Source organism: Ambystoma mexicanum, chromosome 13, assembly GCF_040938575.1.
Source record: "Ambystoma mexicanum isolate Mex_15411 chromosome 13, UKY_AmexF1_1, whole genome shotgun sequence".
NCBI classification, from domain to species: Eukaryota; Metazoa; Chordata; class Amphibia; order Caudata; family Ambystomatidae; genus Ambystoma; species Ambystoma mexicanum.
Genome location: NC_090938.1, coordinates 731,042,259 through 731,065,710, shown reverse-complemented (window position 1 = coordinate 731,065,710; position 23,452 = coordinate 731,042,259). Strand labels below are relative to the sequence as shown.

The window sequence follows — 23,452 nt, the reverse complement described above, 5'->3', positions numbered from 1 at the left end:
ACTTTTGCTTACCTTGCCGCCCCCATCCGAGGGGGCTTTTAGGGCGGTCCATGGGTTTGCCATTCTGCGGTAGTGGAGCGTCTTCCTCCGTGTCTGGGGACCTTCCACGGATCGCGTCATGTACCCACTAGCACTTTTTTTTAATCGAGCGGTGGCACAGCTCCCAAAGAGCGGTCGGCAGAAGGCAGAAAAGCAGCAAACATCAGGAGTCTCAGCAGTCGCCCTTAACGCGGCCGGGCTTCACCGATATAACCCCGCCAGGAAGCCAACAGCATGCCCATATGCCATCTCCAAGAAGCCAGCAGCATGCCCCATATACCCCCCCACCGCCAGGAAGCCATCAGCATGCCCCATATACCCCCTCCAGGAAGCCTGCAGCATGCCCCATAATCCCCCTCCAGGTAGCCAGCAGCATGCCCCATATACCCCCTCCAGGAAGCCTGCAGCATGCCCCATAATCCCCCTCCAGGTAGCCAGCAGCATGCCCCAAATAGCCCCTCCAGGAAGCCAGCAGCAGGCCCCATAATCCCCCTCCTGGTAGCCAGCAGCATGCCCAATATACCCCCCCCCCCACAGGAAGCCAGCATCATGCCCATATACTCCCTCCAGGAAGCCAGCAGCATGCTCCATATACCACCTCCAGGAAGCCACCAGTATGCCCCATATACCACCTCCAGGAAGCCAGCAGCATACCCCATACACCCCCTCAAGACAGACAACAGCATACCCCATACAACTCCTACAGGCAGCCAGCAGCAAGCCTCATATAACGTATACAGGACGCCAGCAGCATGCCCCATATTCCCCCTCCAGGAAGCCAGCAGCATTCCCCATATACCCCCTCCAGGAAGCCAGCGGCATGACCCATATTCCCCCTCCAGGAAGCCAGCACCATGTGCCATATACCACCCACAGAAAACCAGCACCATGCCCTCATATACCCGCTCCAGGAAGCCAGCAGCATGCCCCATATTCCCCCTGCAGGAAGCCAGCGGCATGCCCCGTATACCCCCTTCAGGAAGCCAGCAGCATGCCCTCATATACTTCCCTCAGGAAGCGAGAAGCATGCCCTCATATACCCCCTACAGGAAGCCAGTGGCATGCCCCATATACCCCCTCCAGGAAACTAGCAGCATGCCCTCATATACCTCCCCCAGGAAGCCAGCAGCATGTCCCATATACCTCCTCCAAGAAGCCAGCAGCATGCCCAATATACCACCCCCTCCAGGAAGCCAGCAGCATTCCCCAAATACCACCCCCTCCAAATAGCCAGCAGCACGGCCCATATAGCCCCTCTGGGAAGCCAGCAGCACGCCCTATATAGCCCCTCTGGGAAGCCAGCAGCATGCCCCATATACCCCCTCCAGGAAGCCAGCAGCATGCCCAATACACCCCCAATCCCCCAACCCCAGGAAGCCATCAGCTTGCCCCATATACCCCCACCAGGAAGCCAGAAGCATGCCCCATATAGCCCTTCCAGGAAGCCAGCAGCATGCCCCATATACCACCCCCTCCAGGTAGCCAGCAGCATGCCCCATATAGCCCCTCCGGGAAGCCAGCAGCATGCCCCATAATCCCCCTGCAGGAAGCCTGCAGCATTCCCCATACACCCCCCACAGGAAGCCAGCAGCATGCCCGATATACCTCCTACAGGAAGCCAACAGCATGCCTCATACCACCCACAAGAAGCCAGCAGCATGCCCTATATACCCTCTCCAGGAAGCCACCAGCATGCCCTATATACCCTCTCCAGGAAGCCACCAGCATGCCCCATATACCCTCTCCAGGAAGCCACCAGCATGCCCCATATACCCTCTCCAGGAAGCCAGCAGCATGCCCCATATACCCCCTCCAGGAAGCCACCAGCATGCCCCATATACCCTCTCCAGGAAGCCAGCAGCATGCCCCATACACCCCCCACAGGAAGCCAGCAGCATGCCCGATATACCTCCTACAGGAAGCCAACAGCATGCCTCATACCACCCACAAGAAGCCAGCAGCATGCCCTATATACCCTCTCCAGGAAGCCACCAGCATGCCCCATATACCCTCTCCAGGAAGCCAACAGCATGCCTCATACCACCCACAAGAAGCCAGCAGCATGCCCTATATACCCTCTCCAGGAAGCCACCAGCATGCCCAATATACCACCCCCTCCAGGAAGCCAGCAGCATTCCCCAAATACCACCCCCTCCAAATAGCCAGCAGCACGGCCCATATAGCCCCTCTGGGAAGCCAGCAGCACGCCCCATATAGCCCCTCTGGGAAGCCAGCAGCATGCCCCATATACCCCCTCCAGGAAGCCAGCAGCATGCCCAATACACCCCCAATCCCCCAACCCCAGGAAGCCATCAGCTTGCCCCATATACCCCCTCCAGGAAGCCAGCAGCATGCCCCATATAGCCCTTCCAGGAAGCCAGCAGCATGCCCCATATACCACCCCCTCCAGGTAGCCAGCAGCATGCCCCATATAGCCCCTCCGGGAAGCCAGCAGCATGCCCCATAATCCCCCTGCAGGAAGCCTGCAGCATTCCCCATACACCCCCCACAGGAAGCCAGCAGCATGCCCGATATACCTCCTACAGGAAGCCAACAGCATGCCTCATACCACCCACAAGAAGCCAGCAGCATGCCCTATATACCCTCTCCAGGAAGCCACCAGCATGCCCTATATACCCTCTCCAGGAAGCCACCAGCATGCCCCATATACCCTCTCCAGGAAGCCACCAGCATGCCCCATATACCCTCTCCAGGAAGCCAGCAGCATGCCCCATATACCCCCTCCAGGAAGCCACCAGCATGCCCCATATACCCTCTCCAGGAAGCCAGCAGCATGCCCCATACACCCCCCACAGGAAGCCAGCAGCATGCCCGATATACCTCCTACAGGAAGCCAACAGCATGCCTCATACCACCCACAAGAAGCCAGCAGCATGCCCTATATACCCTCTCCAGGAAGCCACCAGCATGCCCCATATACCCTCTCCAGGAAGCCAACAGCATGCCTCATACCACCCACAAGAAGCCAGCAGCATGCCCTATATACCCTCTCCAGGAAGCCACCAGCATGCCCTATATACCCTCTCCAGGAAGCCACCAGCATGCCCCATATACCCTCTCCAGGAAGCCAGCAGCATGCCCCAAATACCCCCTCCAGGAAGCCACCAGCATGCCCCATACACCCCCCACAGGAAGCCAGCAGCATGCCCCATATACCCCCTCCAGGAAGCCAGCAGCATGCCCCAAACACCCCCCACAGGAAGCCAGCAGCAAGCCCCATTTAACCCCCCCACAGGAAGCCAGCAACATGCCGCATATACCCCCCGCATCCCCACACACAGGATAACACCAGCATGCCCCCATGTACCCCCTCCAGGAAGCCAGCAGCATGCCCTATATAACCCCCCCAAGAAGCCAACAGCATGCCCCAAACACCCTCTCCAGGAAGCCAGCAGCATGCCCCATACACCCCCCATAGGAAGCCAGCGGCATTCCCCATATACCCCCTCCAGGAAGCCAGCGGCATTCCCCATATACCCCCTCCAGGAAGCCAGCGGCATTCCCCATATACCCCCTCCAGGAAGCCTGCACCATGTGCCATATACCACCCACAGAAAACCAGCACCATGCCCTCATATACCCCCTCCAGGAAGCCAGCACCATGCCCTCATATACCCCCTCCAGGAAGCCAGCAGCATGCCCCATATTCCCCCTCCAGGAAGCCAGCAGCATGCCTCATATACCCCCTCCAGGAAGCCAGCAGCATGCCCCATATACCCCCTCCAGGAAGCCAGCAGCATGCCCCATACACCCCCCACAGGAAGCCAGCAGCATGCCCCATTTAACCCCCCCACAGGAAGCCAGCAACATGCCGCATATACCCCCCGCATCCCCACACACAGGATGACACCAGCATGCTCCCATGTACCCCCTCCAGGAAGCCAGCAGCATGCCCAATATAACCCCCCCAAGAAGCCAACAGCATGCCCCAAACACCCTCTCCAGGAAGCCAGCAGCATGCCCCATACACCCCCCATAGGAAGCCAGCGGCATTCCCCATATACCCCCTCCAGGAAGCCAGCGGCATTCCCCATATACCCCCTCCAGGAAGCCAGCGGCATTCCCCATATACCCCCTCCAGGAAGCCTGCACCATGTGCCATATACCACCCACAGAAAACCAGCACCATGCCCTCATATACCCCCTCCAGGAAGCCAGCACCATGCCCTCATATACCCCCTCCAGGAAGCCAGCAGCATGCCCCATATTCCCCCTCCAGGAAGCCAGCAGCATGCCTCATATACCCCCTCCAGGAAGCCAGCAGCATGCCCCATAATCCCCCTGCAGGAAGCCTGCAGCATTCCCCCTACACCCCCCACAGGAAGCCAGCAGCATGACCCATTTAACCCCCCCCCACAGGAAGCCAGCAACATGCCCCATATACCCCCCGCACCCCCACACACAGGATGACACCAGCATGCCCCCATATTCCCCCTCCAGGAAGCCAGCAGCATGCCCTCATATACTTCCCCCAGGAAGCGAGCAGCATGCCCCATATACCCCCTCTGGGGAGCAAGTGGCATGCCCCATATACCCACTCCAGGAAACCAGAAGCATGCCCTCATATACCTCCCCCAGCAAGCCAGCAGCATGCCCCATATACCCCCTCCAGGAAGCCAGCGGCATGCCCAAAATACCCCCTCCAGGAAACCAGCGGCATTCCCCATATTCCCTGTCCAGGAAGCCAGCGGCATGCCCAAAATACCCCCTCCAGGAAGCCAGCAGCATGCCCAAAATACCCCCTCCAGGAAGCCAGCGGCATGCCCATTTACCACCTCCAGGAAGCCACCAGCATGCCTCATATACTCCCTGCAGGAAGCCAGCAACATGCCCCATATACTCCCTACAGGAAGCCAGCAGCATGTACCATATACCACTCCCAGGAAGCCAGCTGCATATACCATATACTGCCTCCAAGACGCCAGCAGGATGCCCCATAAAACCACTCCAGGAGGCCAGCAGCATGCCCCATATACCACCTCCAGGAAGCTAGCAGTATGCTGCATACTACCCCTCCAGGAAGCCAGCAACAATGCCCCATATACCCCTACGGGAAGCCTGCAGCATGCCCCATATACCCCCCCCCCCAGGAAGCCACCAGCATGCCCCATATACCCCTACGGGAAGCCAGCAGCATGCCCCACATACCCCCCCAGGAAGCCACCAGCATGCCCCATATACCCCTACGGGAAGCCAGCAGCAAGCCCCACATACCCCCCCCCCAAGAAGCCAGCAGCATGCCCCATATACCACCTCCAGGAAGCCACCAGCATGCCCCATATACCCCTACGGGAAGCCAGCAGCATGCCCCACATACCCCCCCAGGAAGCCACCAGCATGCCCCATATACCCCTACGGGAAGCCAGCAGCAAGCCCCACATACCCCCCCCCCCAAGAAGCCAGCAGCATGCCCCATATACCACCTCCAGGAAGCCACCAGCATGCCCTATATACCCCTACGGAGAGCCAGCAGCATGCCCCATATACCCCTAAGAGAAGCCAGCAGCATGCCCCATATACCCCCAACAGGAAGCCAGCAGCATACCCCATATACCACCCACAGGAAGCCAGCGGCACGCTCCATATACCCCCTCCAGGAAGCCAGCAGCATGTACCATGTACCACCCAGGGGAAGCCAGCAGCATGTACCATATACCCCCACCAGGAAGCCAGCAGCATACCCCATATACCACCCCCAGGAAGCCAGCGGCACGCTCCATATACCCCCTCCAGGAAGCCAGCAGCATGTACCATGTACCACCCAGGGGAAGCCTGCACCATGTGCCATATACCACCCACAGAAAACCAGCACCATGCCCTCATATACCCCCTCCAGGAAGCCAGCACCATGCCCTCATATACCCCCTCCAGGAAGCCAGCAGCATGCCCCATATTCCCCCTCCAGGAAGCCAGCAGCATGCCTCATATACCCCCTCCAGGAAGCCAGCAGCATGCCCCATATACCCCTTCCAGGAAGCCAGCAACATGCCGCATATACCCCCCGCATCCCCACACACAGGATGACACCAGCATGCCCCCATGTACCCCCTCCAGGAAGCCAGCAGCATGCCCAATATAACCCCCCCAAGAAGCCAACAGCATGCCCCAAACACCCTCTCCAGGAAGCCAGCAGCATGCCCCATACACCCCCCATAGGAAGCCAGCGGCATTCCCCATATACCCCCTCCAGGAAGCCAGCGGCATTCCCCATATACCCCCTCCAGGAAGCCAGCGGCATTCCCCATATACCCCCTCCAGGAAGCCAGCGGCATTCCCCATATACCCCCTCCAGGAAGCCTGCACCATGTGCCATATACCACCCACAGAAAACCAGCACCATGCCCTCATATACCCCCTCCAGGAAGCCAGCACCATGCCCTCATATACCCCCTCCAGGAAGCCAGCAGCATGCCCCATATTCCCCCTCCAGGAAGCCAGCAGCATGCCTCATATACCCCCTCCAGGAAGCCAGCAGCATGCCCCATAATCCCCCTGCAGGAAGCCTGCAGCATTCCCCCTACACCCCCCACAGGAAGCCAGCAGCATGCCCCATTTAACCCCCCCCCCACAGGAAGCCAGCAACATGCTCCATATACCCCCCGCACCCCCACACACAGGATGACACCAGCATGCCCCCATATTCCCCCTCCAGGAAGCCAGCAGCATGCCCTCATATACTTCCCCCAGGAAGCGGGCAGCATGCCCCATATACCCCCTCTGGGGAGCAAGTGGCATGCCCCATATACCCACTCCAGGAAACCAGAAGCATGCCCTCATATACCTCCCCCAGCAAGCCAGCAGCATGCCCCATATACCCCCTCCAGGAAGCCAGCGGCATGCCCAAAATACCCCCTCCAGGAAACTAGCGGCATTCCCCATATTCCCTGTCCAGGAAGCCAGCGGCATGCCCAAAATACCCCCTCCAGGGAGCTAGCAGCATGCCCAAAATACCCCCTCCAGGAAGCCAGCGGCATGCCCATTTACCACCTCCAGGAAGCCACCAGCATGCCTCATATACTCCCTGCAGGAAGCCAGCAACATGCCCCATATACTCCCTACAGGAAGCCAGCAGCATGTACCATATACCACTCCCAGGAAGCCAGCTGCATATACCATATACTGCCTCCAAGACGCCAGCAGGATGCCCCATAAACCCACTCCAGGAGGCCAGCAGCATGCCCCATATACCACCCCAGGCAGCCTGCAGGATGCCCCATATACCACCTCCAGGAAGCTAGCAGTATGCTGCATACTACCCCTCCAGGAAGCCAGCAACAATGCCCCATATACCCCTACGGGAAGCCTGCAGCATGCCCCATATACCCCCCCCCCCCCAGGAAGCCACCAGCATGCCCCATATACCCCTACGGGAAGCCAGCAGCATGCCCCACATACCCCCCCCCCCAGGAAGCCACCAGCATGCCCCATATACCCCTACGGGAAGCCAGCAGCAAGCCCCACATACCCCCCCCCCAAGAAGCCAGCAGCATGCCCCATATACCACCTCCAGGAAGCCACCAGCATGCCCCATATACCCCTACGGGAAGCCAGCAGCATGCCCCACATACCCCCCCAGGAAGCCACCAGCATGCCCCATATACCCCTACGGGAAGCCAGCAGCAAGCCCCACATACCCCCCCCCCCAAGAAGCCAGCAGCATGCCCCATATACCACCTCCAGGAAGCCACCAGCATGCCCTATATACCCCTACGGGGAGCCAGCAGCATGCCCCATATACCCCTAAGAGAAGCCAGCAGCATGCCCCATATACCCCCTACAGGAAGCCAGCAGCATACCCCATATACCACCCCCAGGAAGCCAGCGGCACGCTCCATATACCCCCTCCAGGAAGCCAGCAGCATGTACCATGTACCACCCAGGGGAAGCCAGCAGCATGTACCATATACCCCCACCAGGAAGCCAGCAGCATGCCCCATATACCACCTCCAGGAAGCCACCAGCATGCCCCATATACCCCTACGGGAAGCCAGCAGCATGCCCCACATACCCCCCCCCCAGGAAGCCACCAGCATGCCCCATATACCCCTACGGGAAGCCAGCAGCAAGCCCCACATACCCCCCCCCCCCCAAGAAACCAGCAGCATGCCCCATATACCACCTCCAGGAAGCCACCAGCATGCCCTATATACCCCTACGGGGAGCCAGCAGCATGCCCCATATACCCCTAAGAGAAGGCAGCAGCATGCCCCATATACCCCCTACAGGAAGCCAGCAGCATACCCCATATACCACCCCCAGGAAGCCAGCGGCACGCTCCATATACCCCCTCCAGGAAGCCAGCAGCATGTACCATGTACCACCCAGGGGAAGCCAGCAGCATGTACCATATACCCCCACCAGGAAGCCAGCAGCATGCCCCATATACCACCCACAGGAATCACCCCAGGAAGCCAACGGCATGCCCCATATACCACCTTAAGAAAGCCAGCAGCATGCCCCATATACCATCCCCTCCAGGAAGCCAGCAGCATGCCCTCATATACCTCCCCCAGGACCAGGAAGCCAGCAGCATGCCCCATATACCCCTTTCAGGAAGCCAGTGGCATGCCCAATATACCCTCGCCAGGAAACCAGCAGCATGCCATCATATACCTACCCCAGGAAGCAAGCAGCATGCCCTATATACCTCCTCCAAGAAGTCAGCAGCATGCCCCATATACCTCCCCCAGGACTGACTGACTGCAGTGTGTGTGCAGTGTTACTCCAGTGGTGCTGCATTGACCTCCTTAACTCCAGAGTGAATATTGATTGACAGTGTGTGTGCAATGCAGCGAATTTCCCAGGATAAGGCATCTAGCCCATGAGAACTAGTTTGTGGAGAGATGATATAGCCTAGAAACAGGGTGCATTGCCCCTCACCGGGGGCCAGAGTAACCACCTTGCACTGTATATATCCTTATTCACCACCACCAGGTCACATTGTCTGCAGCCTGGAGACTGCACTTTTCTCATCCATATCCGTGTATTCATTCACTGGTGGGTGTTCTTTGACTCAACCAGGATGATGATGTGGTTGCTACCAGTTGTGGTCACCTAGTAGCAACATCATGACCCACTCCTTGTTGCTCCACGTTGGCTGACACCGGGGGGACAACAGGTGTGGGAGGGCAGCAGATGGTAAAAAAAGGGGTGTTAGTAGACCAACCAGGTGGAGGGGGATCAAGCCCCAGAGGCACCTGCTCTCATGGCGGGGAGTGAGCCCAACAACTGGGTCTCCCTTCAATGTGTTAATGGGTTGGTCCATTTCACATCTAACATGAGGTGTAGCACACTTACTGTGTATGTCCACAATCTACACGTGGAGGAATATTTGGGCTTCAGATGGTCAACTGGTGTGGGCCGGTCCCTAGCGTTATTTCTACTCCGATAGTTATTGATGGACTTTCCTTGTTTCCTGTTATTTGCCGCTTCAGTGGAGTCCGGTATCGGTTCACTGTATGTCTATTGTCGGTAAACACTGACCATTCCACCGGCTGCTATCCAGTGCAGTGGCTAGGGGACTTTAGTGTTGCTGTTGTGTGTTAATCCATGTTCATGCAGTGATGGTCCATCATCAGTCTCATTACTGGTGCTGCTCCTTGCACAGCAGTCAGCATCATTGTCTCCATGGTGTTGTGCAGAGCTGTGGCCGGTGGAGTTGATTGCTGAAATGATATCTGGAGAACTGTGATTGTGTTCCTCCAGGATCATGGCACAGAAGAACGCGTTCCCAGGCAGGACTGTGTCTACTTTTGAAGTCTCCTTGGGCGTGGTGGGTCCCTTCCCATCAGTGTTTAATTTGTGGGGAGTTTGCCAGGGCTCAGCCCTAGGACTTATTTCTGAGCCCCGGAAAATATTGTCTCAGACTCAGTTCAATTAATATTTGGTGTTTTGGCAACTTTATTATTTTAACTGTCAGTCACCTAAGAAGCATCTACACAATTAGAACAACAATGATTGTGTTGGAAGACACACTTAAACATTTGTCTCATATCAAGACACAACAAGTATGTTGTGTTGATTGGAACTTGTAAATCACACACCTGCCAAAGTCAGTACATCCATCAACCCCAATGAGCCAGTGGGAGCTGCAGCTTTAATCCCATACGTGTTGACACTGAGGGGAGCAGCCGTGTGCCGTGGATACAGTTAGTGGAAAGCTAACCCTCTTGATGTGTCATGGGTGTGCTAGAAAATAGTGTGCATGTGTTCTTTTACAAATTAAGCACTGCTTTCCATGCAGACTGCGCTGAGCAATCTCATCTTGTGTTCTAGTTCCGGATGGTCCAACAGATCTGAGAGCCGTCAATGTTACCGAAACATCAGCCCTACTGCTGTGGAGGCCAGCACTCGCAGTCGTGGACACCTACATTGTCACCTACAGTGCACAGAATGGTGGGTACACGTGTACACCTGTTAATGGTAATAGTAAGAATCACAGGTCACTGTGCAGCTGTGCTGACTCCGCTACTGCAAAATGCTTGTTTTGCCTGCATAAAGATGGCTTCCTGTGCTTACATGCATGCTGTGCTTATATGCATGCTGTGCTTATATCGCCACAGTGACCCAGACAGTATGCCTCATATATTCCCTTGCCTGCAACATGCCATTGCTGATATGTTTCCATAAGACCCGGGATCCTATCAGAGTTCATGATTTTATTAACTTAAATCATGATTGTTAAAGGACCAAATCTCCTTTTTACTGTCCCCTTGTTGAGACAAGAGACACCTGCTTTAATAACAACTTTGCTGTCTTCCTCGTCTCCTGCCTTTCCAGGTGGTTGGGATAGATTGCATCCGAAGGCGATTCAGAAAAAGCTATCTGGTAAAGGATAGCTCTCACTTTAAGAAATGTTGGAATGCTTTGGAGGCCTTACGCACTCGCGTCCTTCCGTGACCAGGCATTACCGTCTACCAACACGTCGCCAACTGCCATACCAAGTCCCATAGTGCCTTTTTTCACCTGAGGCGGTTGTAGTGAAGTGTAGGCTTTACTGGGGGTGGTTGGGTGGGTGTTGTAAATGAGGGCGAGCAAGGACTCAGGGAACCTGAGTCACCATGAAGGTCATTTTACATTTCTCTGTCGTCCTGCTCTCCCTCCGTCGCAACTGGTTAGGGCCAGACTAAAAAGTTGATCAAATGCAAAGGGTGGAGAAGATGGCGTATACAAGACATGATTCAAAGAAACAGCTTGCAAAGTACTTCTTGGCCAAAAGAGGCCTCCCTTCTGGATCATTCTGCTGAAAGAATAATACTTGCAGAAAAGATGCAGGTTTAGGCTATCACAACCAGTTGAGAGAGAGCATGGATTAAGAGAACCTAAATCATCATTATCAGAAGACGCCCACAAGGGGCCCAACGAGAAACTGCAGAGGTGAGAGAAACTTACAGCACACGACGAGTGAACTGAGAAACCACAATGGCCGAAGAAGCCTGTAGCTGTCAAGGGACCAAACGAGGAATCACAGAGGCAAAAGACGCTGTAGCCCACAAAGTACAAACTGATAAAACCACAAGGGCCAAAAAAGCATATAGCCCATGAGGGGTGAACCAAGAAACCACAGGAGCTAGACAAAGTCATGGCCCACAAGGGGCAAGCCGAGAAATGGCCAGGGATAAGCCCGTAGCCAGAAAAGGGCCAGTCGAGAAACGTACAGCGCAGGGCGGACTAAAATGAGAGAGAAAGAGAATCGAGCTGGAGGAGCCCGCTTACCCGAGGCCGAAGAACCAGAGAGCTTAGGAAGGCTCAATGACCAGTATTTCTGGAAGTGGACTTACTGAGCAACCCCGGTCAAGTTGCACTATTTATGGAGAAAGGATAAGACTACTGAGCAGGGTCCTTATTCAGATAAATTTTTTGTGGCATTTTTCATTTCAAAAACTGTTTCCTTTGAACTCTAAGAGACCGTCTGTTGTTCTTGAATAATCCACACCTACGACCATTCAGAAAGTTTATGCACTACTGGATGGGGGTCAGAAACCAGCCTCCACTAGGTTCCCTCGGTGGAGTAACCCTAAACTAAGCACAAGCTAAGAATTCTTTTCTATCTTCTTTCTTTCTTCTAGAATAGGTCAGTGACAGGCCAGTTTAGGCTTTGGACTAAGGACTGCCGACATCCTGTCGAGCACCCGTTTATTGTTTTGTAGCATAGGGAATCCACCTTAGTACTAGGGACTAGAGAAGGTTTTCTTTACGTTTACCAATCGTTTACCAATAAAGCGTTGGTTGAATCATGTCTTCATATCATCTCCTATGTCTGACTCACCACAAGACCCTGTATTACTGATTAATAATAGAAAATCGACTGGCAGTCAAGGCAAGAAGCAGGGTCTGGCATTGTGATAGACGTGATCACGAGTTCTTTGATGGTGGTCTTCGAATTCCTCCGAGTCACATAAAGAGATGAGAAGTTGTGAAAATCACAGACAGACATTACTTTCTGATCTTTTTGGATGCTCCATACGGCTCTGCATTTTTCTCTCTCCCTTTCCCCTTACACTCTTCGGAAATGCACAATCCTGCACTCTGTTATAAAAGCTAACTGTATTCCACAAAAACATCATGTCGGAATAGGGGGCTTTACAGGAATTGGCCCAAAACAAAACATAGAACACGAGCTCGGGTTTTCAGTCAGGATAGGTGCTTGACCTTCAGACCTCCTCAAAGACAATGTCTCTCAACACAAGTCTCTTAAAGATGCTTGGGGTCATGCACGGTTTCACCCAGTCTCCTGGTTACTGTAGCATTCCAGCTTTGATAGTGGGTATTGTAGTCTGTGTATGGTGGGCGAAACTGCCTCCCACAGTCTAAAGTTTAGGCTAGAAGTCATCTCCTGAAAGAACACAGTGCTTTGAAACTAAGCAGATCTTTCAAAAAAGCTCAAAGTCTCTAGCAGTCATGACACCGCCTTACTGCTCCCACTGTCTCTCCTATATGGTTCTTGCCATCTCTCAGTCTCAGAGTCCTGGCACTACTACTCACCAACCCAGTTTCTCCCTTCTCTGCAATAACCCACCATGCGCTTGCACCTCTCATATTTTCTTTCATTCCTTGTACTTTGCCTGCACCTCCTTGATGTTCTGCCACAGTCTTATTCCTTCACCAATCCAAGGCTTGCCTTCTGTAGAGTTAGGATTTTCCCCCCTCTCCCATCCTGATACGTTCCTCCAACTCCCTAGTGTTCTCGTTTTTCTCCTCTCCCATCCTGATACATTTCTCCAGCCTCCTTCTAATGTTCTCCTTTTCCTGATCTCCCATCCTGATACGTTCCTCCAACCTCGTTCTATCGCTCTCCTTTTCCTCCTTTCCCATCCTGATGCATTCCTAATGTTCTCCTTTTCCTCCTCTCCCTTCCTAATACGTTCCTCCAACCCCATTCTTTTTTTTGTTTATAAAATGTAATTTACTCAAACTCAAATTACAGATCAATAATCTCAATGACAGTGAGAGGTTAATAAATATTAGTACCCGGCGAGAGTCAAGCAGAATGCAACACGCATTCTGATTGGCTCTCGCCGGGTCCTTACCCGGCCAAGAATCCTTTGATTCTCGGCCGGGAATCCAGCTGCCTTGTCCTCGGCGGGGGGGCGTGGCAGCCCCTCAGCCAATGAGGAGGCTCGAAGCGGGGCCATCCCCGCTCCGAGCCTCCCCACGGCTGAGAGGCTGCCTCTGCCACCCGCTGGGGACTCGGGTAAGCATTTTTTTTCCATTCCCTCCCTCCTCCCTACCCCACCCCACTTACCTTCTTGCTCCTGCGTCCCTGGTGGGGGACGATGGCAGCCTCCAGCAGTGTGGAGACTCCGCGCCTCCACACAGCTGGAGGCTTACATCATCCCCTGGCAGGGACCAAGGTACGTTTTTTTTTGTTTTTTTCTCCCCCTTCCCCTCCCTCTTGCCCTCCCAACCCCACTTACCTTCTGCTTCTTTTTTTTTCGGGAGCGGATGCGCTGGGAACACTTGTGTTCCCAGCGCGACCGCTCCCGAATGCCGCCATGGAAAGAGAAAACAGACTCCCGTTTTCCCTTTCCCGGCGGACATTTTTTTGGTCGTTTTAAAAAAAAAATTCTGTCTCGAAACGCAGCGGCTTTTCGGGACAGAAAAACATGCTTTTAGTGCCCCGGTCACGCATATAATGCGGGCCGGAGTACTAATAGCAATATGAATCGAGCGGTGGGGGCATTACCTGAGTCAGTAATGCCCCCGCCGCTCGGGTCATATTGCTTAATTATAGCTTCAAAATATAAACCAGAATATGATACCTAAGAAATATTAAATGATCTGAGAATAAGAAATTTGAAGAAAAAGAACAGAGAAAAAAAGAAGAGTAAAAATAAAAAAATGCAATTAATCATGGGGTGAAGCGATAGCAAAGGACTTGCTGCTATTAATGTAAACAATGTTATCAATAAAATACATAACCGGGTTAAACATTTGCATCATTTAAATAACTAACAAAGTATTGCCATTTCTTGTCATGTTTAATAGAGAGAGAGAGGGGGTGAGTTGGCAATGCATTCCTCCATTCTATGTACATCAAAAGTATTATTCCATCAACCTTTGATAGACATTTTTGTAAAAACTTTCTAGTTAGATGTAATTAAGCGGATAGCAACGAGTATGAATACGTCAAAATAATATAATAAAAGAGATTTTAATTTTCCCTGCATTAAATGCTAAACTTCCCAGCAGGATATTAGTTCAACTTAAATGGATAGAAATTCTAAAAATACGAAGAACAATCCTAACTTGGTTCCAAAATAAATTCACCATTGAACATTTCAAAACATATGACTAAAGGATCCAGTGGCTGACTGACAGGACCAACATAAATCGTCATTAGAAATGTTGGGCATAAAGAGTTTCTTAGGAGTAATAAAGGTTCTATTAGTGTAATTCAGATGACCACTTAGTATTAGGAGATCTTTCTCCCTTTAATATTTTGTAGAGGCCAGAGGCTTTGACGATATTAAGAGATTCCATGAAGCGTAATCTGGTAGGATCAACAACCAATGTATTCGATTGATTTCTGCTTCTAGCATCAAGACCAGCATTAATTAAGTTGAGATATTGGCTAAGAGGGAATCTTGGGAATGAAAATTTGGTTTTAAATTCTTCTGCAGTTAGGATATCGCCTCCCGTGATTATTTGATTCATAAACTGTACATGCTTATTAATCCAAGCTTTCCAAAAAATAGGTCCATTATTCATAATGATGTTTTCATTGCACCATATATGATATGATATTTTATTTGATATGATATATATGAAAGGAGAAAAGGCCCTAGCAGGTTTATTAATTTTATGGAAAAGGAAATTCTTTATATAAGAGTTAGTGGGACATATTGTTTTAGAAAAACCCATTTTGGAACCATTAAAGAGATATATTATGTCCCTGATGTCAAATGGTAAAACTAGAAACTTTTCAGCCGTCAACCAAGTAGGTGGATTTACATCTTCCTAGGGGAAAACTATTTTTTCTGGCAAGCTTTAGAACACGGAAACCCTACACCATCGCAATCATATGAGTTTTTAAGTTAACTACAGGCAATTCTTTTCTGTTTCTTAGGACCCCAAAGGAAGTCTATGAGTATCTTGTGCCTCCTATAACTACGTCTTCGGGCATGAGCTGTTGCACTGTGGACCCCTTAAAGCAGTGCTATTCAAACTTTGTTATGCTGTGCCCACCTTGAATGCAAATATTGTTGCTGAGCTCCTCTACAGCACCAATATTATTGCCTCCCCCCCAAGATGACATCTCTGCCTATATTTTCTATTAAAAGCTTTCAACCTACTCCCTTTACAAAGAGCCTTGCGCTCCTCCGGACCTCCTTCGGGCCCACATAAGGGGGCCAGCCCCACAGTTTGAAGACCACTGCCTTAAGGGACAGCATCTCTCTCAGCCCGTTCAATACTCTGTTTACCAACATCTTCCAAACAATCCTTTAGAGGGACTCAGCTCTCCAATGGTATCAAGTAGCGAGGCCATGCCACCTGCCTGTGGCGTGCCTGACATAGCCAGGGAATCCTCCCCAACTGCCCGCGAGCCATGCATCACTCACCAGATGGCGGTATCTGTCTCTCTTGCTTACCACTCTACTCACCTCAAGGCTCAGGCATGTGACTCTGTCACAGCTACTCCCATCCTGTTGCTCTTTCCTATACATGTCATTTTTGTCATTTATTCTGTTAGTAAATATAAAGGGAACGCTTTGAATATGTTGAAAGTATTGCATAACAGCCACCCCATGTTATATATTTGAAAGATGGCTATTTACCTGCCACAGTTCTTTTTAAACTCTTCCGAATACAGAAATAAAAAAATAAAAAGAACACAGAAATGTGGCTTAAGCCAGTATTTATTTGAACACCCATTGCGGTTTATGTAATAAGACCATTAGAGTTTAAAAAGTTGAAATTCCGTATGTAAAAGTGACTTAAGTTTCATGATGACTTTTTGCTTAAAGAAAAACCTTGCTTATCACTAAAAGTTCACGAATACTGAATTTTGCAAAATTTTTGCGAACAGACTTATGGGAGTAAAAAATGAGATTCCAGGCCAAGTTCATTTAATTTTTATTTGACAATATGAATAAGACGAAGATGCCCAGTGATGCCCATCTTTGGTGGTGGCTGTAAATAGCTACCCTAAAAGGGTCTTTATCGCAATAGCTATATTGCCATTCTGATGAATTTGCCAAAATAGACCCTTTTGATAATTATTTTCTTTTTTAACAAATTACTTCCATTTTTCTCTGGGTGGCGGGGTTCCTTCTCATCCTCCCTTTTCCACTCCCCCTTTTTTCCATTTTCACGTACCCCTTTCTTTTGTCCTCTTGTTTTTTGACCTCACACTGATTCTGTATTATGGGCATAACAGCTGTATGTGTTGGTCAGTTTCAGAATGCATTCTTCATTCTGATTAAAAACCACCCTACACCCCTTCTGGGGGCCTAGGAAACGTAAGTATGGTTGTGTTTTCCCGTCCTTCTGTACTACTTAGGCCAGATGGTAGGGGCAACAATCCATACAGGAAACTTACTAGAATTTCCCTGCTTCTTTCCTGTAGTTCCAACAGTCACAAAAACTCTTTCCGGCAACACTGCAGCGCTGCATCTCGATGGCCTGAAGGTAGACACGGAGTATACAGCCAAGATCCAGAGCGCCAAAGGGTCCAACCGCAGCTCGCCCGCCACCACCACCTTCACTACTAGTAAGTCTGACAAGTGCACAAATGGTCGATGTGTTGGTGGGTGGATTCTTAGACATACGTAAGACCACTTCGGTGGTGAGGGGTCACCTAACATAGCATATGCATCATCAGAGGCAACATACCCTTGAATTGCTATACTTGTATGTGCTGGACAGCCATATTATATCTGTGTCACCCTGCTGTCCACCCTTTCCAGCCTGGTGGTGATGTGTTTGCAGCCCAAAAGTTCTGGAAGATGTGCTGTCACTTTAAAACTTTTAGAATCGGGTTGCATGCCCCATCCCCTTGTGTGCAGATCTTCCCGCTTATTAAAAAAGAGCATCCAAACGTCACTGTTCCTAGTTTGGCAGGTCAGGTGGCATGCTAATGCTGTTGCTTCCCCCTCCTCTATCAGCTGTGGTGACTTGTCACCGCCCTCAACACTTGTAGCAGTGAATTCTGCTTTCTCCTTCACTGTGTACTGTACACTAGAAAATCTTCGCTAATTTCCATCCGGTAAGCACCCATCCCTTGCAGCGTAGTTTGCTACGAAGGTCTCTCAAAACAAGGCTCCAGCTCATGTCGAAGGAGAAATAAGTATCAGCGTTAACCGTTGCATTCGTGAAAGGTCGCAAGCTGTTGGACTTGGCTAAGTCGGGCTCGGTCTTGAGTGTGATACTGAGTCTGGTGCCGGTAAGAAGGTCACCTATTTGAGTGCAGGGTTTTCATGCGCTTGATTTAGAGGCAGTCACCCCGACACTAACCCATGCTAGCACCCCTTGAAGCGAAAGCTTCCGGCTTGCAGACCGAAGTTCCTGTAGTATAGGTCCAGCCAGACAAGGCCGATAGGATTACAAAGGTGCTGCTGGGGGAAGCCCCAACATTTACAAACAGCCACTGAGGCCTAGGGCCCTCAGGAGTTCATCAGGTGTCTTTGAGTACCAAATCCTCCAAAATGGTGCATTTCATTATAGCGGATTTCAAACATTTGAGACTCTGGTAGTAGACCATGGGTACTGATTGTACCCAGGCCTCCTTAAATGGTGAGCAGCCTGCACTGACAACGCATAGCTTAAACAAGGTTGATGAGGATTCAAATTGCTTGCTGCTGGTACCAAATCCTCTTCTGCCCAAGGTCCCCTTCTAAGTGTAAGAAGATTAGAAAGAGGGAACAGAGTAAAAAGAGAAACACAAGAAAAGCTCTTTGGAAGTGTTAGAAAATATTTCCCAACTGGTACTGAGCAGCTCCAGATATATAACCTGGTCCAGTCTTACAGGTACCATGCAGGCTTTAGAGATGTGATCTTCAGAGAGGCCTCCTGCCAGGGGGTTCTTCTCCAGGCTGGCTCCTTCAAAACTCAAAAAAACAGTCTTAGGCATGGACTCATACAATGGTGAGCAGTGTTTGACTCAACACAGCGAGGCTCATATTTCCAAATCCTAAAGACAAACCTTTTGCGGTCTACTGGCCCCTAATCAGCGCAGTCAGATGTAGTTCCAGCAGCAATCAGCATTGGGCAATGGTCTTGCTCCTCAGCCAGCTTCTATTCTGTCTAAAGTGGCCGGATCTTGGGAATCTCAGGGCAAGAGAACACAACAAAATTCATATCTCTTCTCTCTCCAGCTCAATGCGTCCCTTTCATTGTTATGTTACAACTTAGAAGAAATTTGGCACAATTTGGATGTTTGGTACAATGTTCCCCTCTGAGGTGCAACAGGGGTTCATCGTCTGGCTTTCAGAAGGGGAAGAGGCAGCAGTGCCGCAATTTCAAATCAACAAGGATTTGACAGGCACTCCCTCTAGAGCTGTGAAATGAGCTCCAGAGACTAGAATAATGTTTGGGTAGACCCCGCTTGCATGCACCAAGACATCCAGGTCAAGGTCCTTGACTTTCCATTTGATGGTATGACTCTCTTCTCTCTGTGAACGGACAAAGCCTGAGAGAAGATCAAAACAGGGGTAAAGACTGGGAAATCTCTCAGTTCGATTTCTAATGCACCATCAAGGCTTCATCCCAGCCCTTTTGTGATTTTAAAGAATGTCATAGCTTGGCAGGTAGTGAAAACCAAATCTAAAAGAGGCAATGTTTCTGTGGTCAAACTTAAAACTGCAACCTAGAGCCCTCTGGGGATATCAAAGGAGTCTATTTGACATTTAGCAAGTTTCCATGGCTCCTCTTCCTATCAAAATGCACTCATCCCCATTTAGTGGCAGAGGATTGACCTGTGCAAGCAGTGCACTCAGATACCTCAGGCCCTGGGGTCCCAACTTTGTCAAACAGGGTTTCTCCCTGGCACTGGCCCCAGTCCTCCCATCATTAACCCCAGCATTTCAGAATTCCACTGCAGCGATGCTTCAAGCATATGCATTGGCTCCTCCACATTACGGAATACAGCTTGTTCCAGAACATCTGAAAGGTAAGGGCATGTACTCCAGATATGTCTCAGCTCTCAAAAAGAGCTTGACCTTTCCATCCTACACCACTTCTTGACAGTGGAATCCTTCCAGGTGTTTATATTTTGGAGGCATTAAGGCTGGGCGACAGTATGTACTCAATGGATCTCCATGGTGCATACTTTCACACCCTAATGCTAGAGGGTCACAGAAAATGCATGTACTTTGCAGTGCACAGAGTCCATTAGCAATCCAGGTGCCTGCCCTTCTGACCAAATGCAGCTCAGGCAGTCTTCATAAAAGTCCTTTACGTAGTAACATCAACCCTACATTAGGAGATGGTTCCCCTTTCGCCTTACTTAATGAATGGTTGTTTCAGGACTTGTCCTTCATCGAGGCCCAGGTGAGTCTACAAGAGGTGTGCAGCACAACTAATGAATTTGGACTTCCCATAAACGTCTCTGAGTCAGCCTTGTGCCCTGCTTGGAAGATTCAGGTGATAGGAGTGGTCCTCAACTGTGTTCAAAGGAAAGCTTTTCATCCACAAGACACAATCTCGTCAATTCAGAATGCTACCTTGCTTTCGTCAACATATGCTTGATTATCGACCAGTGGTTTCAGAGGCTTACAGGCCTCATGGCGTCTTTCTCTCTCATACTCCACCTTGACAAAAAGAAATCAAGACTGTTAACAGTGGCATCTGGCAAACAATTGGGATCAGTCGGTAGAGTCAGTCTCAAGAACATCCTGAACGCCCACCTCTTGCTAGTTCAATCACTCCAATGGTGGTCTTGAGAACACAACCTTATGAAAGGGGCTTGTTTCCATCCCTTTACCAAATTTCAGTCACAGCACATTCCTTGGAATTTGTACGAGGGGATGCATTGGGAGCCTTTTCCTGTTTCTAAAGACTTGTGGCTTCTGGAAACCGTGAGACAGGCTCCATCACATCAATTACCTGGTGCTAAAAGCAAATTCTTTGGGGGGCGGAATTCCTTATTTCCCAAACATTCAGATCAAGGCTGGTAGTCATAATAGACAATACGACTGCTATGTTGTACTTGAACAAGCAATGGGGTACTCGTTCCCTTCCTAGCTTGACCTAGCGATGGAAATTAATTTGGGGTTGGTGAAGTGATGCTTCTGCAAGTACATTTGCAGGGAACAACCAATGCCACCTTAGACACCCTGCTCAGACTCACTGATGCTCCACACTAGTGAACTCTCAAGGCTTCTGTGTCCCAGTGGGTCTTCCAGCTCACCAGAATGCTCCATTTCACCAATAATCTTCTGGGCCTTGACCCGAATTAGCACAGATATTGGGCCTCATTACGACCCTGGCGGTAAGGGGTTTACGCCAGCGTTAGCTGCGCCGACCCCTTACCGCCAATTACGAGGTCCCTTAGCGCCATGGCGCTTTTAACACCTGCTTTTAGCAGGTGTTAAAATCCATGGCGCTAAGGGACCATGGAGTTAATTACGCCACCGTAATTTACGGTGGCGTAATTAACGCCTTCCCCACTCCCATTATGCCCTATGGGGCAAAAATGGGAATGGGGAAGGGTAAATGGGGATTGGGGACTTACCGCCCCGCCAAGGTCGGAATGGGGCGGTAAGTCCGCCAACCACCATGGCGTAAACGTAGTTTACGCCATGGTGGTAAAGTCACGGCCCAGGCGGTAATTTACCGCCTGGGTCGTAATGAGGCCCATTATCTCTTCTTAGATTTGTCAAATAAGGCCCTTCAAACCTTTCCTCCAGCTCCTCTAATTCTGAAGACTTCGGAAGTACAAATCATTGGCCAACTCCTCTCTGAATATGGTTGTCCGATCTGGCCTCACCGGGTTTGGTATTCAGATCACCCATGGCTTTCAGAAGGTAGGTTCCTGGAACAACCCGCTGGAACCAGAGGTACTTATTCAGCAGAAGAGTTTCATCCCCCAACCCTTTCTAACATCTTTGAGCTTGAGAGGTTGGTACATAAACGTTAACCTACAATCACTTGAAAATGAGAATATGGGCACTAAGTGAGTCATGAGGAAGGAGACTACTCTGAAACAATGTAACGAAAAGTGGCTTCATTTTTGCTATGAAGCGCTTGACTAAAAGCTCATCCCTCTGTTGGTAAGCTTGGATCATGTCATGTCCTTCATGACCTGCTTAGTCGGCACAGAGAGGCCAGCTTTTGCTGCATATCTGAACGCTCAGAGGATTTGTGTTACTTCAGAAATGGGGCCATCAAGGGTTAATCATGTTTGCCCTACCTTGAGAGAATTGATTCTGGTTCTTTGCTCACTCATGCACAAATCCCAGGAACCTACGGCTTCATGTGATCGAGACTTAATGTTCTGGAAGGCCGCTTTTCTGACGGCAGCAACATCTGCCTGCCAAGTTAGCAAAGTGCATGTCCCATCTTCAAAGGGGCCTATCTCTGTGTTCCATAGTGACAAAGGGGCCCTGTGTAGTTTCCTCTTTCATCCCTTAAATCCTTTCTCACTTTCATCCCAATGAAGAGGATCATGCTTTCGGTCTTCTATCCCAGGTCGCAAGCTTCCTCAGCTGAACAACCTCTACATTTTAGGAGCACTGCATTTTTACCTTGAAAGAATGCATCTATTAAGGGCTATAGGGTATCCTTTTGTTACTCAGTGGTCTTGTCCTTTGCATGAAAGCAGGCGAGATGACCGTCGCTAGTTGTGTTGTCTCCTGCTTCTTTGGTTTCTATGAGTTGCAAGGTATTCCAGTACCTCCAAGGCCTAATGCATATTCTGCTAGAGCAGATACAGCACCTGTGGCCTTTTGGAGATGCCTATCTCTGAAATGTGTAGAGCAGCCACATGGGCCACACCAATCATTATTCTTGAGGTTGTTCCTCCGGAAGCAGTCCATGTTTCGGCCAAACACGTTTAGCCTAGCCTGCTAACTTGAGCCTGGTCATCAAATGGATGCCACCCCCTCCCAAGGCAAATAATCAATGTAACCTGATTCCCAGCCATATTGGGAAGGAGGGCGAGTAGGAATACAGGGAAAGGAAATATGGCTTCAGCGGCAATTCAAGTTCTCTTGGCCCTTGATCTCTCCCTTTCACAATACCCACCGGTCCATCCCCACAAGCATACACCCTGACCCATTCTTTCATGGCAAAGGGGGAAAGCCCTCATGGAACAATGGGTAATGGTTGACTCTCTGTATGACAAGGGTCGGCACATGCAGGTATGTGGCACGTGGACCCCATTTGGAAAGATTTAAAGAAACATCACACCTAACCACTTTCGATAAATCATTGACATTTGCCTGATTTGGACAGAAGGCGAAGATTGCCTTAGACAATTCCAAGAATCCATAGATAGGTGCCACCACTGCAATAGGTTTTCTATGGAGTACTGAAGGTGGTTGTACACTTGCAGGACACCATTGTTTCTATAGGAAGGAACGGCTAGCTAGAAACAGCTGTATAGAGGAAGCCTACAGAAAGGAGCAAATGTCTGAACAGGACAAGTGTCCATCCATGACACACAAAGCAATCTATTATCTACAGCCAGGCCAAATATATGCTGCAACAGAAAGGTAGGCGACAATCAATATTCATGAGGAGCTTTATTCAAGGAAACCACTTTAATTGCATACAAACAACTGTAAAATCAAGGTGCATTTCTACCAGATCAAGAACAAACAAGACAGGGAACATTCCCATGCAGTTTCTGGTGTATCACCCCCATAGATCCAAACAGCACAGACACAAGGGACATACAACTGATAATTGTCCAATGTTTTAACTTCATCCAATGCAAGTAATGCCTGCAAGG

At 50.5% G+C, this 23,452-nt stretch overlaps 1 protein-coding gene across 16 annotated transcripts in view; it reads left to right on the top strand.

Moving 5' to 3' along the window:
- Nucleotides 1–23,452, top strand: part of TNXB (tenascin XB) — a 687,232-nt gene that overhangs the window by 627,238 nt on the left and 36,542 nt on the right. For all 16 annotated transcript variants that reach the window (XM_069634959.1, XM_069634963.1, XM_069634962.1 and 13 more), the window contains 2 exons: nt 10,336–10,455; nt 17,129–17,272. In XM_069634959.1, the coding sequence (XP_069491060.1) occupies nt 10,336–10,455; nt 17,129–17,272 (264 nt within the window). The remainder of the gene's footprint in view (nt 1–10,335; nt 10,456–17,128; nt 17,273–23,452) is intronic.